Consider the following 13,062-nt stretch of genomic DNA (forward strand, 5'->3'; position numbering starts at 1 on the left):
GGAAGCATTTCTTTACTGAGAGGGTGATCAAACACTGGAAGAGGTTTCCTAGAGAGGTGGTCGATGCCCCAAGCCTGTCAGTGCTTAAGATGCATTTGGATAATGCCTTTAGAACATGCTTTAACTTTTGGTCAGCCCTGATCTGGTCAGGCAGTTGGACTAGATGATCATTGTAGGTCCCTTCCAACTGAAATAGTCTGTTTTATTCTGTTCTAAAAGGAGACAGGGCCAGAGACAGGCATAGCTACAGCATAGCTCACTGCAGGACTGATGGCCCCAGCTGGGCTGAAATGGTTCTTCTGGGCCCATGGGCAGGAGGTGAGTGTGGAGACCTCAGGTGGGGCAGGTCAGGGCTAGTAAGTCCTACTCATGTCCTCAGGGCCCTGACACCTGCACACAACATTGAAATGTGACAAAGGTGAAAATATCAGCTAACTTCTCTGGAGAAATCAAAACTATGAACTGAAAGTTAAGGATTTTTTGAAAAACAACAGTGAAAAAATTGAAAATACAATCCTGTATAAATTATGCTATGATCCATTTTGAACGTTGCATGCTGTTGCTGTGCTTCCATCTCAAAAAGGTATAGTAGGAGTCGGTAAATTACAGAGAAGAGTAACAAGAAAGACCAAAAATTAGGAATGAACCCTTAGTTGCTCATCCAGTTCTTACACTTTTGCTTCAGTAACCATTTTTTGCCACTCTTGGGTACAGGACGTTGGACTATTTGCAATTTGGTTCAGTCCTCTGACTGCTATAAAATATTTAGATATGAACTGTTAGGTTGTGTGATAGAAGTTTGTCTGCACACTGGTGAAAGAGCTCAGGGAGGCAACGGCGGGGTGGGGGGGATCCCAAATCTCCCCCTGCCCGGCGGCTCCCAGCCCCCCCACAGGAGCCACCAGCCCGCCGGCGGCCCATCTCCACCAGGCCAGGGGAGCACCGAGTCCCGAAGGCAGGCGGGAGCCCGGGTGAAGGACTGGGAGAGAGGGACAGCCTGTCCCAGGAGAGCCCCAGCCCCACGGCCCGGCCGTGGGACCCGTCAAGGCGAATCGAAGGCAGATCCCCTTCTGCACTGAGGGGAGACGCCGCCTGGCGTGCGGGACGCGTTACGGGGCGCTGGGGACGAGCATTTGGGGATCGTTCGGGATTTGTGACAGGGAGACAGAGGGATGAGGGGATAGAAGGGGCTGGATGTGTGTAAATGGGTGACACGCTCGTCTGGCTGTGCCCTGCTCCTGACCGGCGCGGTCTGTCCTATTTTATCAAATTCCGTTTCTAACTCTTTTCCTGGCTGAAGGGCACCCATTCCATGTGTATGTGTGTGTCTGCACACGCGTGTGTGTATGGGGGGCTTGAGTGCCACAACCAGAGTTTGCCCGCGGGACGGAGCCCCGTCTGTGTCCATGGTACCAGTGGCTGGGTGCTGGTGGCTGCGCTGGGACCGCGGGTCACAGGGGACTGTGTGTCTGTGGTGGTGCCAGCGGGTGGACCGAGCGTGGGCGAGTGTGTGAGCACTAGTGAAGCAAAACTAGTGGGAAAAAAGCCCATGGGTGGGTGAGGTGGCCTGGGGGCCGGGTATGAGTGTGTGCCTCCAAGGGAGAAAGGACAGCAAGTCGGCTACTGCAGGACCGGGGGAGTCCTGACTGGTTTTGCGTGTGTCACAGCGTGTCTCTAAGGACAAGACCGCAGGAGCTTGGCTATTTGGGGGCCGGAGTAACCCGCCCCAACCACAGGGAGGTTGGCTACTGGAGTCCCAGTCTGCTCCATCAGTGAGTGTGGGATGGGCTGTACCAGCAGCGGTAGTGGGGCTGTGTTCCTGGGGGCTCGTATCCAGGTGCCAGCAACTGGGAAGACTGGAATCCAGGGGCTCCTACTGGGTGGACTTGTGTTTTCTGCAGTATATGACATTGTTTTATATTAGCTGGAACTTCCTAGTAGTAATTAGGGTTGTCACGTGGTTTAATATAGCTTAGAGGCGATGAAAGCGTAACTAACCAAGATCTGATCATTTTCTATCAGGATGGGAAGAAGTATCCCAATCAAATGTTTATAATGGAAACCGCTGGTATACCTGCAAACACCATTCCTGTTTAAGTATCAGAAGTGGTCCTGCTCAATAACATTCAATTTACGATTTGTTTATGCTTGCTTTATTCCATTTCATTCCTTATTAGAACCATTATAAGGCAACAGAAATCCCTTGCTAAGGAATTAATTATTTCCTTAAGACATAATTTACAATGAAATAAGAAACTTTATAAAAGGAACAAAATGTACACATTTCAGTTGGTTGTATGTCCTTCCTGTCTTCCCTGGATGGAAGCCAAGGAACCAGAATATTTCTGGGATTCTGTTATATTTTATGGGTGGTTTCACCTCATACTGATCCTCTTCTATCCCTGGCTTCTCCAGTGGATAGTCTTCAAACTTGCTGTATATTAGACAAGCATGTAGAAGTGAAGATGCTAAAAATATGTTTGCATACATTGTTCTTGAAGGAGCAGTCTTGTTTCCCAGAGGTGGACCTCATCGTTGGACTTTGTGACCTTGCTCATTCACCATCTCTATCTCCGTGTATCTCCTGTTCATTTCTATAGAGTGGTTCAGTTTTGCTGGCCAGGTTTCAGTCTTCACTCTAGCCTGTTGCTAAGAGTCATTTCAAAGTGCATAAGGGCTTAAATTTGCTTTAGCTTGGTGAAAGACTTCTGGGGCAAGTGTTGAAGCTGCTGTATAAAAGGTTATCCTCTTTTAATTTTTCTGCCGTATTTTCAAAGAAAAATGTGTTCTGGTTTTTCATATGCAAAAGATAACTAAATACCAGAGCCCAGGAGAGGTGGGACTTTGGTTCCCCTGTCCATACATCTACTACAAGTTCATATTTAATCTCAAGAGACAGAAAAATGTGGGGAAACTGCCTCTTTAAATTCATCATTGCAGCAGCTATTGATTTGTCTACTCAAATGTTCTGTGTCACATCAGTGGGTACTGTTATTTGAAGGGCTTATTTCTATGCTTTTTTGTCATTTTGAAAGAATCAGTGAAGTTGTCAGGAGTGGCCACTTCTGAGAGATAGCGGTTTCACTCAACTGTGAATTGAGTATTGGGCAGGAGAGAAAAGACTTCCAAAACTGATAGTAGATATACAGGTCCTGTCACAGCAGATGAAGTGGCTAGTTCATTTTTCACAGCTGATCTCTGGCATTTCAAAAGAAGGGTTGTATCTCCTAACATAATTATGGATAGAGATGCAAATGAAGGAAATTTTTTTTTTTTTTTTTTTTGCCATTGCTCCAATGAAAGGCCAGTTTTTACTTGCTTGTGAAGGTTATTAATTTTTTTCCCTGGGGCACACTGTAGATAGATGAAGATTGATTCTTCATTGCCTCTCTACATGCATTTTTTTGTTACAAGAGGTGCTGCACAACTTTTCTTTTTTCAAGGCGTAGGAGGGCACAGAACACAGATGTTTCTGTCTTAACTGTTTAGGCCCTAGGACATTTGTGGTTTACCAGAGGAAAGCAAGCGTGCACATATACTTGCTGAAATGAAGCCTAGAAGGCTAATTAGAGATGCCAATTTATCAGTTTCATTGAAAATACTTGTGGCCTGTATTTTCGTGAAAAAATTGAATGATAAATCTTGTACTATTTGTTTAATTTTTTTTTTCTTTTTGCCCCCCCCCCCTTTTTTTTTCTTTTTTCTCTCCTGTCTTTGCTTTTGTCAGCTCTTGCCTTACACATGTCAAACAGTCCTGGTCTTTGAAGGTCTGATTCTGTTTGTCTGCAGTTTTCTTTCTGGCAGACTGAAAACGTGTGGGGCTCAGGTGGTGGCCTGAGTTCCTGTTGCCTCCATCTCCTATGTGATGTTGGAGACTGTTTTAGTCCTGTCTTTGTCTGCCTGACATCTTTCTTATGACATGTCAGTGCTGGGAAGATACAATATTTGGAGTTTGCCCCACTGAGCACAGTTTCTTCTCCTCTTCAGTATACAGATTAAGATACTTTAAGGTTGCCCTGAAGGTACACTGGTGGAAGGCCTATAGGTGGGCAGAAACAGTGGCATTTAACTCTTCCTCGAGGCCATTTCTGCACAGCAGAGTTAAGCCACCACTAAAGACTAAGTCAAAACTCTCATTAGCATAAATCGGGTCAGGATGAGGATGCTGGAGCATGTAAAGTACTGCAGATAAAACAAATTTCTGATAGCTTGAAATTACAATTTCAGCCAGGTACACTAGATTAAAAGCAGAAAAAAAATCACAACTGAACATTTGTGTAACTTAGATTAACCATTTGCTAAGATGCAGAGTGGAGGAGAGCGTTCATTTAGCATTCCTGCTTCCTCTGATACCCTGTTGTTCAAAGGAAGCCTGTAGAATTTGCTCTTTCACCTTGTGCAATGAAAGATCCATTCACATCATGTTAGTTTGTGTGAAGCTGAAGTTGCTAAACAATAGTTTTATGTTTTGCTAAACTTACTTTTTAATTCAAGTGGTAGTAGTTTTCAGCAGAAAAATGAAAACAGTTGTAGAGATTGAAATTACGAAGTAGGGGAGCCACACATCTGGACATTTATGGTGTTATCGTCTCAAGTAACAGATATAATTCAAAAGCAGGAGTGCTTTTTCTAGTTCAGTGGAAAGCAGCAGCATAACTGAAACAAAGTGGTGAGCTACTACTAATCTGTTATTGCAATCAGCTACCTCTGTCACATTTTATATTAAGAAGAAAGGGTGGATAAATTGAAAGTAGCACATAAAATATCGTTTTAACATTACTGCTAGCTAGACCTGTAAATAGAAATAATAAATCCTCATACAGCATTGAGGGTAATACTAAAGTATTCCCACTAGCATATGTTATTTACGGCTGTTCTAAAGTTTTATATCTTCTATTTATGTGTCTCTCTTTTTGAAGGGGTTGGACCTGACATGGTGCTCATAGTTAGCTATTCTTATGCTAGCAAATGTCAGTTTTAGCTAAATTCTACAGTAACGGCAGATAAAAATGGTATTATAAAATCCAATAATGATCACATTGTAATCTGCTGGGAAGATAAGACAAAATAATTTTTCGTTAAACATTGAAATTAAAGTGTACGAACTAAAATTTTTAAATTGCTCCTAAATAGGCTTACAAGTGGAAAGGACTGGATATGTCTTTGCATTTACCATTCCCAGAGCTCCTTAGGTAATACAGGAATAGAAATTTTTAGCATTACAGCTCATATGAAAAAAATGGCATATATAAAGTTCAGACTAAAGTATATATATCATGTTCAGACTAAAAGTTGAGGTGAAAGCATAAGTATAATTTGCATTAGTTTGGTTCTTAAGGTACAAGAGTAACATTCAAATTCAATGCTTTAGTTTCAGTTCCTGAACTTCCTGATGTGTCTGGTCCAAATCTGTGTTACTTTCACAGATCTCTGTTACTTTTGTATCAGATTCAAATTATGCTTAATGCTCAAAATGAAGAAGGCAGTGATTTATCCTGCGTGGCTGAAATGCCCAAGTTTGTAGACTAATTATCCTCCACCTTTTTGTCTTTCCTGCTAACAGAAGCTTAAGAAAAAGTTGGAAGGTGATTCTGAATTGTCCTTGGAAGTGACTTGCCATTGGTATTTTTATGGAGCCATCTTAGTGAGCTGTGCTCATCTCTAAGTACAGAAAGGATATGCCCTCAGATGACTGATCTAACCAAAAATTTGTTTCTCCTACTGATCTTGGAGTAGATCTGTTTGTTTTTTTTTTAATTTAGTTGGTCTGTCAGTGCATAGAAGAGTGTGCTTAGCTGTTGATACTGTTAGAATAACTTGTGTTTTGGTTAAAAGCAGATTTATGTTCTTTGCTGTATGAAGGCTTTAGTTTCCACAAACTATCTGATGGCAACATGTGAGTCAGAATCCAGTCTGTTTCTGTCCTTTTACTTGCTGTGCTTTCTGGTCCTTTTGGTGTACAGCATCTTGAAAAAAAAGAATTTTGGTTCTTTTTGCTACATTTTTGTGTTGGGGCCAAAATCCTGTGACAGCTGCAAAGATTTTTGGAACAATTTCAGGAGAGCAGACTTTGGCTTCTTCAAAGATCTGCTTGGACGAGAGTCCCATGAGATAAGGCTCTGGAGGAAGAGGGGGCCCAAGAAAGCTGGTTAATATTCAAGGATCACCTCCTCCAAGCTCAAGAGCAGTCCCTCCCAATGAATAAGACGTCAGGCAAAAATGCCAGGTGGTCTGAATTTATATGCTGGGGGCCACCCATCTGGAAAGCAGCTCTGCAGAAAGGGTCCTGGGGGTCTTGGTGGACACTGAGTTGAACATGAGCCATCAACGTGCCCCTGCAGAAAAGAAGACTAATGGTATCCTGGTCTGCATTAGGCATAGTATTGCCAGCAGATCGAGGTGATCCTTTCCCTCTCATCAGCACTGGTGAGGCCACAGCTGGAGTGCTGTGTCCAGTTCTGGGGCTCCTCAGTACAAGAGAGATGAGGACATACCGGAGAGAGTCCAGTGAAGGGCCATGAAGATGCTGGAGGGACTGGAGCATCTCTCCTATGAAGAAAGGCTGAGAGCACTGAGATCATTTAGCCTACAGAAGAGAAGGCTGAGGGGGGAGATCTCATTAACGTGTATAAATACCTGATGGGAGGATGCGAAGAAGATGGAGCCAGGCTCTTTTCAGTGGTGCCCAGGACCAGAGGCAATGGGCACAAATTGAAACTCAGGAGACTCCCTCTTGAGCATCAGGAAACAATTTTTTTTCCCATGAGGGTGACTGAGCACTGGCAGAGGTTGCCTAGGGAGGTTGTGGAGTCTTCCACCCTGGAGATACTCAGAAGCTGTCTGGGCTTGGTCCTGGGCAACTGGCTGTAGATCTCCATGCTTGAGCAGGGGTGTTCAACTAGGTGACCTCCAGAGGTCCCTTCCAACCTCAATCATTCTCTGAGTGTGTGAGTCGAACAATCTTCATAGTCACAGAATCACAGAATGGTTTGGGTTGGAAAGGGACCTTTAAAGGTCATCTAGTCCGCCCCCCCTGCCCTGGGAGGGCACATCTTTCATGAGATCAGGTTGCTTAAAGCCCTTGTCCAACCTGATTTTGAACACTTCGAGTGATGGGGTGTCTACCACTTATATGGACAAGCTGTTCCAGTGTCTCAGCACCCTTATTGTAGAGAATTTCTTCCTTATGTCCAATCTATATCTACGCTCTTCTGGTTTAAAACTTTTGCCCCTTGTTCTGTCACTACAGACCTTGGTAAAAAAGTCTCTCTCCGTCTTTTCTAAAAGCCCACTTTATATATTGAAAGGTCGCAATATGGTCTCCCCAGAGCCTTCTCTTCTCAAGGCTGAACAACGCCAACTCCCTCAGCCTTTCTTCAGAGGAGAGGTGTTCCAGCCCTCTGATCATCTTTGTGGCCCTCCTCTGGACCTGCTCCAACAGGTCCATGTCTTTCCTGTGCTGGGGACCTGAGAGCTGGATGCGGTACTGCGGGTGGGATCTCACGGGAGCTGAGTAGAGAGGGACGATCCCTTCCCTTGACCTGTTGGCTACATCTTGGGAGCTTGTGTGAAGGCGTGACTACATACTCGTATGAAGACATGCACAAACATGATCTCCTCAAACATTCACTAAGAGAGATCCAGCTTCAAAGGATAGACTTCATAGTTGTGGTAGCAAGTCATTTTATTCAAGCTTATAAGCTTTGCTGAGATCAAAACAGAGTACTGCTGTTTTGAGAAACTGGTGTAGTTGGCTTGGTTACAATGCATGCTAATGTATCTCTTTCTGCTTCTGATTTGTAGTTGTTGTACATCCAGAGAATGATTTGGCTTTATCTGTGTGATTTTTATACAAAAAGTTATGTATTGTCATGGTTTAACCCCAGCCACTCACTCGCCTCCATGGTGGGATGGGGGAGAGAATTGGAGGAGTAAAAGTGAGAAAACTCATGGGTTGAGATAAAGACAGTTTAATATGTAAAGCAAAAGCTGTGCGCACAAGCAAAGCAAACCAAGGAATTCATTCCCCACTTCCCATGGGCAGGAAGGTGTTCAGCCATCTCCAGGACAGCAGGGCTCCATCACACGTAATGGTGACTTGGGAAGACAAATGCCATCACTCCCAACATCCCGCTCTTCCTTCTTCTTCCCTGACTTTTATCTGCTGATCATGACGTCCTATGGTCTGGACTATCCCTGTGGTCAGTCGGGGTCAGCTGTCCCAGCTGTGTCCCCTCCCAACTCCTTGTGCCCCCCAGCCTGCTCGCTGGTGGGGTGGGGGGAGAAGCAGAAAAGCCCTTGGCTCTGGGTGAGCACTGCTCAGCAGGAATGAAAACATCCCTGGGTTATCAGCACTGTTTGGATCACAGATCCAAAACATAGCCCCATAGTAGCTACTGTGAAGAAAATTAACTCTATTCCAGCCAAAACCAGCACATGTATATATATTATTCCATTATATGCATCTCCCCTTATTCAAACAAACAAACAAACAAAAAAAAAAAAAAGAGAAAAAAAGTATAGTCCTGCTAGTCCTTTGCATTCTGGCCTACCTGAATTTCTCTTCCTTGGAGACTGATTTCTAGGTCTAGTCAGTGCCAAAGGTGAGAGTATAGTACAATCACATTAATTCATCCCTGAGGAAATTGCCTAATTCATATGAAAGTATGTCGCATTACTCCCTCATAGACTCACCATTGTAGTCAGATTCTGAACCACAAATTTACTGGAATCTTCATCTGTTCTGTTTCCAGAGTATGACCTTATAAATTAGAGAAGAAATATATATGTATAAGTTCCTAAGTACATTAACATATACTCTGTGTTGCAGAGTTTGTACCCCATTTCTCATGTTCAGTCCACAGTCACTCAGGTCTTCCTGATGTTGGTTCAATCTCCCACTATATAGAAAGTGAATCAATCAATCAATTTTGTCTCATCTCTTAACCCCACAAACATGCATTTTTCTTTCCTGAGCTGTTTTTTTTACCAGAAGATATTATTTCCAAAATTGACCCTTCAGAAGCTCACCTAGCAGAACAGTAGGTTGCTGTTTGTCCCTGTTTCATATTTATCTTTCTATTCTCATCAGATTCTCTTTTCCTTTAGCTTAAATTATTATTTTGCATGTGATACTGTATTGGTTGTTTTACTGCAGTCAAGACAAATGATAGCTATAGTGTTTCCTGATCTTGGGAAATGTGCTTTATTATCAAAAATGTATCAAAACTGGCATGGTTGACTTTTGGTCATTTAATTAAATTTTCCATTTACTTCAAGTGTGTTCATTATCTTTCCTTGATAATTTATTTTAAGTACTGTGCGATATTGAAATGTGACTAATGGGTTTTCTGTTCATGAATCACTACCAATCCGTATCAGTTTCTTAAATAAAAGTGTAACCTTTTGTTTGCTTCCTAGCAAGCTAGATAGTAAGTGTTTACAAAGATGGACTAAAAGGTGACTTCAGTCAGTTTTCTACCAGCCTTGCCTGATGAAATGCTTTCCTAACTTTTCTCTGGTCACTTTACACTTGCCTGACCCTTTTACTCAACACAAGGGAGTTGGAGTCAGGATTGGTACTGGTGTTGTGACACAACATCATTCTCTAAGCAGAACTGGGTGGTGTATTCTGTTTAAACCCATTAGGTTGATCATGTCTAGTCCTAAAGAAATATCAATATTCATGTACTTTTTCTTTGTCTTTCAGAACAATGGGTCACTTGCTTGGTGCCAGAATCATAAACAGTGTTCAAAGGTATGTCCTTTTTTTTCCCCCCCCTCTCATTTAAGTTACCTAGTTACTTTCAATCTCTTGTCTGTAGATTAAGTGCTTTTCATCTTAGCCTGTTTTCAGAAGCATATGTTTATATTTTATTTGGAAACCTCACCCTATAATAAAATATACAAAATTAAACCAGAGTGATTTACTCTTTCAGGACAAAGGAATCATGTTTGAGGATATGTATCAAGTTAAACCAACATAATTCTGTGGTTACCAACAAACTTTACACAGGCTAAAATCTAGTATATCATTTGTGTTCTTTCAGTATTTTTGGTAATAAGAGAGTAAAACTGTCAATCACTTTAAAATCTTCCTCCAACAGCAGCAAGGTATGTCAACATTCAACATTTCATTCAGTTTGGGTATTTAAATTTTAGACTGACGCTGAATTTCTTTGAAAAAAAATCTTGATATAAACCCCAGTGGCTCTACTGATGCCCTGTCCTCTCCTAGCACTTCAACCCTGAAAGCCTAGAGGGTAGGTGAGCTAATTGTCAAGTGATTCTCCTGGGCAAGAGTCTTTCTATGGTGTCTGGATAGAAGCAACAATGATTTGAGAGCTTTGGTGGGTCAAAGGGGAATTACACACCCTGCTGCTGACTGTTCGTAAATGTCACGGAAGATGCATCCATTGCAAATTTGAAAATGCTGAAAGTAGTGTTTTTGTCTAACCTTCCTGAAAATGTGTTTCTACAATAACTTAGGCTTTTTAACTTCAATATTTATTCTTTATTCTGTGCAAGTTGTACTGCAAATGGGATTAAATCCAAGTAACATTGTTCTGTATTGTTTTAATAATGTAATCTATGTAAATGCTGGTGCTAACCCTTGATTTTAACACATGACAATTTCTTCTCTACATTTAAAGTCTGAGATTACTGGTTCACTGATCTAGCTTCCATTGAAATGAATGGGATTGGAAATGGACCAATTTGTTATTGACTGTTCCATCACAGGAAAATAAAACAAAGTCGATCGTTTTTGTCAGTATTAAAAACAGGGTATAACAACATCAGTATAAGAAAAGAATGGAACTTGTCCTATTAGCTGTGCCACACTGCTAAGGGTTGCACTTCTGCAATGAAATCTCATCATTCTTAAAGAAACCCAAACAAAGGTGCAGAGAATGTGTTCCATCATAACTGAATTGCCTTTTAAGGAAAGCATGGGTCTTGTACCATAGTGATCCTGATGTAATTCTCTTTTTTTATTCAGTTATGAAGGCTACTGTGGTATGTAATCTGAAAGGTTTTCCAGCGGTTTGTGTCTGCCTCACAAAGAAGGAATCATACAAGAAAAGTTGTCTAGCTTTTAAAGCAGGGCAGAGGTTATAGGAACATTTCTCTGGGTCACTCCCAAGTTCACAGAATCCACGTAAGGTATATATAAGATATTATGAATTTAAGGTTTATGTTAAGATTGTATTAGTCTCTTGAAATCAGTGTAAGAATGCTACAAATTAATATTATAATACAAAATGCAACAACAGTTTGAGTTTTAAATTACTTAACATATACTTTACAGTCATGTTATCTTATGTTTTCATTCTTTCTTAGGAAGGTAGTACATTTTCCTTAAGAAAGCAGCTTTGCCATATTTAGAAAAAGAAATAAATATAAACTTGGTCAAGTTGTTAGCAGAGCTGAACATTAGCAGAATGTTCTCCTTTCAGGCAAGCTTTGGTTTTCTGTGTTTTGCAATGCAAAGTCAAAACAATTGCATTACCTAACTGAAACTTTCAAAGCAATGCAGGGGATTGAGTTAACCTTCTAAAAATGCAGATTCCTTTCACTGCTGCTCAGCACCTCACTGGAGGAGGTTTATATGAGTGTGATTCTGCTAAATATCTCAGATGACATTTTTTCTAAGGGATTTTCCCAGTGTCCACCCTTATTTTGTGGTTGTGGTGTTTAGTGACAGCTTTTTGAGGTGATTTATGGTAAAGTGCAGATGACAGCAAACATCCAGCTACTATGAAGCACAGAAGCACCTTTTGTGCAAGTATTTGCATCTGATACACAGTGGAGAAATTTTATTTGGAATTTGGTTGCATCAATGTATCAGACAGTACCTGATACAGCAATAAAAGATGATGTAGTTAATTTAGTAACTTTTCTATTATTTTACTCTTTCATAGAAAAATTTAAAGATAGAAGGGGTACAGTGTAGTCCATCTTCTTAATTGTAACATAACCTATCCCAATTCTATTTTAGAAGAATTTTTTTCATTCCAAGGGCAGACAGTAGCCTGTAAAAGTAGAAGTCCGGATGGGAGATGGGCCTCTGGAGAAGAAAAAAACATCATAAAGCATCCAATACAGGGCTTTTGCATGTGTTTTCTCCTCATTGCACCTTTGATGTCTGTTTTGGCTTCATTTTGCCTAGACCTGAACTGACAAAAAGCTGTTCTAAAGTCTCTGTCCATTATTCTCTGAGACTAAGATAAGTCTGGCATAAAATTCCATGGAAATTTTGTGTCCACAATTTTGTATGTAGAATAACTGGGAAAAATATCTTATTAGTAGCATACAATGAAAATTATTTTTTTCCTCATGGAAGTCTGTGGTCTTTATATTTAAGAATACTTCTGTAGTTGAAGATAGTTGTTGATAAGATATTGTTCAAGTTTGTTTGGTCAGTGAAGTACCTCTAAAGTTAATTCCAGCTATTATACCATTGCCCTCTAATATAAGTGTAGACAACAACTGTTAGTTTGAAGATGAATACCTTTGAGAACTACTAATTTTTCAGAGAGGTGCAAATCTAATGAACTAAAATCATTTTAGCTCTCACAGGAACAGTTGTAGATCACTACCTACATCCCAAATGGCTATTCATTTTTGTTATTTTAATGGATCATGTCACAAAGCATGGCTGTGAGCAGCAAAATATGCACCAATGATTTTATATGTAATTTAATTGAATAAGACCTCTCCAGAGGCTATTTTACAAGATAAAACACAAGAGAGCTCTTGAATGCTTGCCCTGTTTTGACATGAGGTGGGTAATTTCAATATGTTAAAGTTCTGTGTTATAATTAGGACAATTATAGTATCATTAAATAAATTGCCATTTTTGGTTCAAGTAGTTATTTATTCAGTGCACTCCTGCATCATGCACTCCAACTTGTCTGCTTGTACAGAGTTGAAGCAGATTGAGGGCTTTCTTGGGATCCTGTCAATTGGCTGGTTGGCTTCCACTGTGAATATGATTACTGAGGTAGAATTGGCAGTGTAGTCAGTGAAGTTTGTTGTGAACTTCTTTGGAAATAGATTTGA

The 13,062-nt window shown here is 41.0% G+C and overlaps 1 protein-coding gene across 1 annotated transcript in view; it reads left to right on the top strand.

Moving 5' to 3' along the window:
* KAL1 (Kallmann syndrome 1 sequence) overlaps nt 1-13,062 on the top strand; it is a 145,002-nt gene that overhangs the window by 20,772 nt on the left and 111,168 nt on the right. The window contains exon 4 of the mRNA XM_010581600.1: nt 9,710-9,757. Within this exon, the coding sequence (XP_010579902.1) occupies nt 9,710-9,757 (48 nt within the window). The remainder of the gene's footprint in view (nt 1-9,709; nt 9,758-13,062) is intronic.

This window comes from Haliaeetus leucocephalus, unplaced genomic scaffold, assembly GCF_000737465.1.
Source record: "Haliaeetus leucocephalus isolate CR32 unplaced genomic scaffold, Haliaeetus_leucocephalus-4.0 Scaffold795, whole genome shotgun sequence".
Lineage (NCBI taxonomy): Eukaryota > Metazoa > Chordata > Aves > Accipitriformes > Accipitridae > Haliaeetus > Haliaeetus leucocephalus.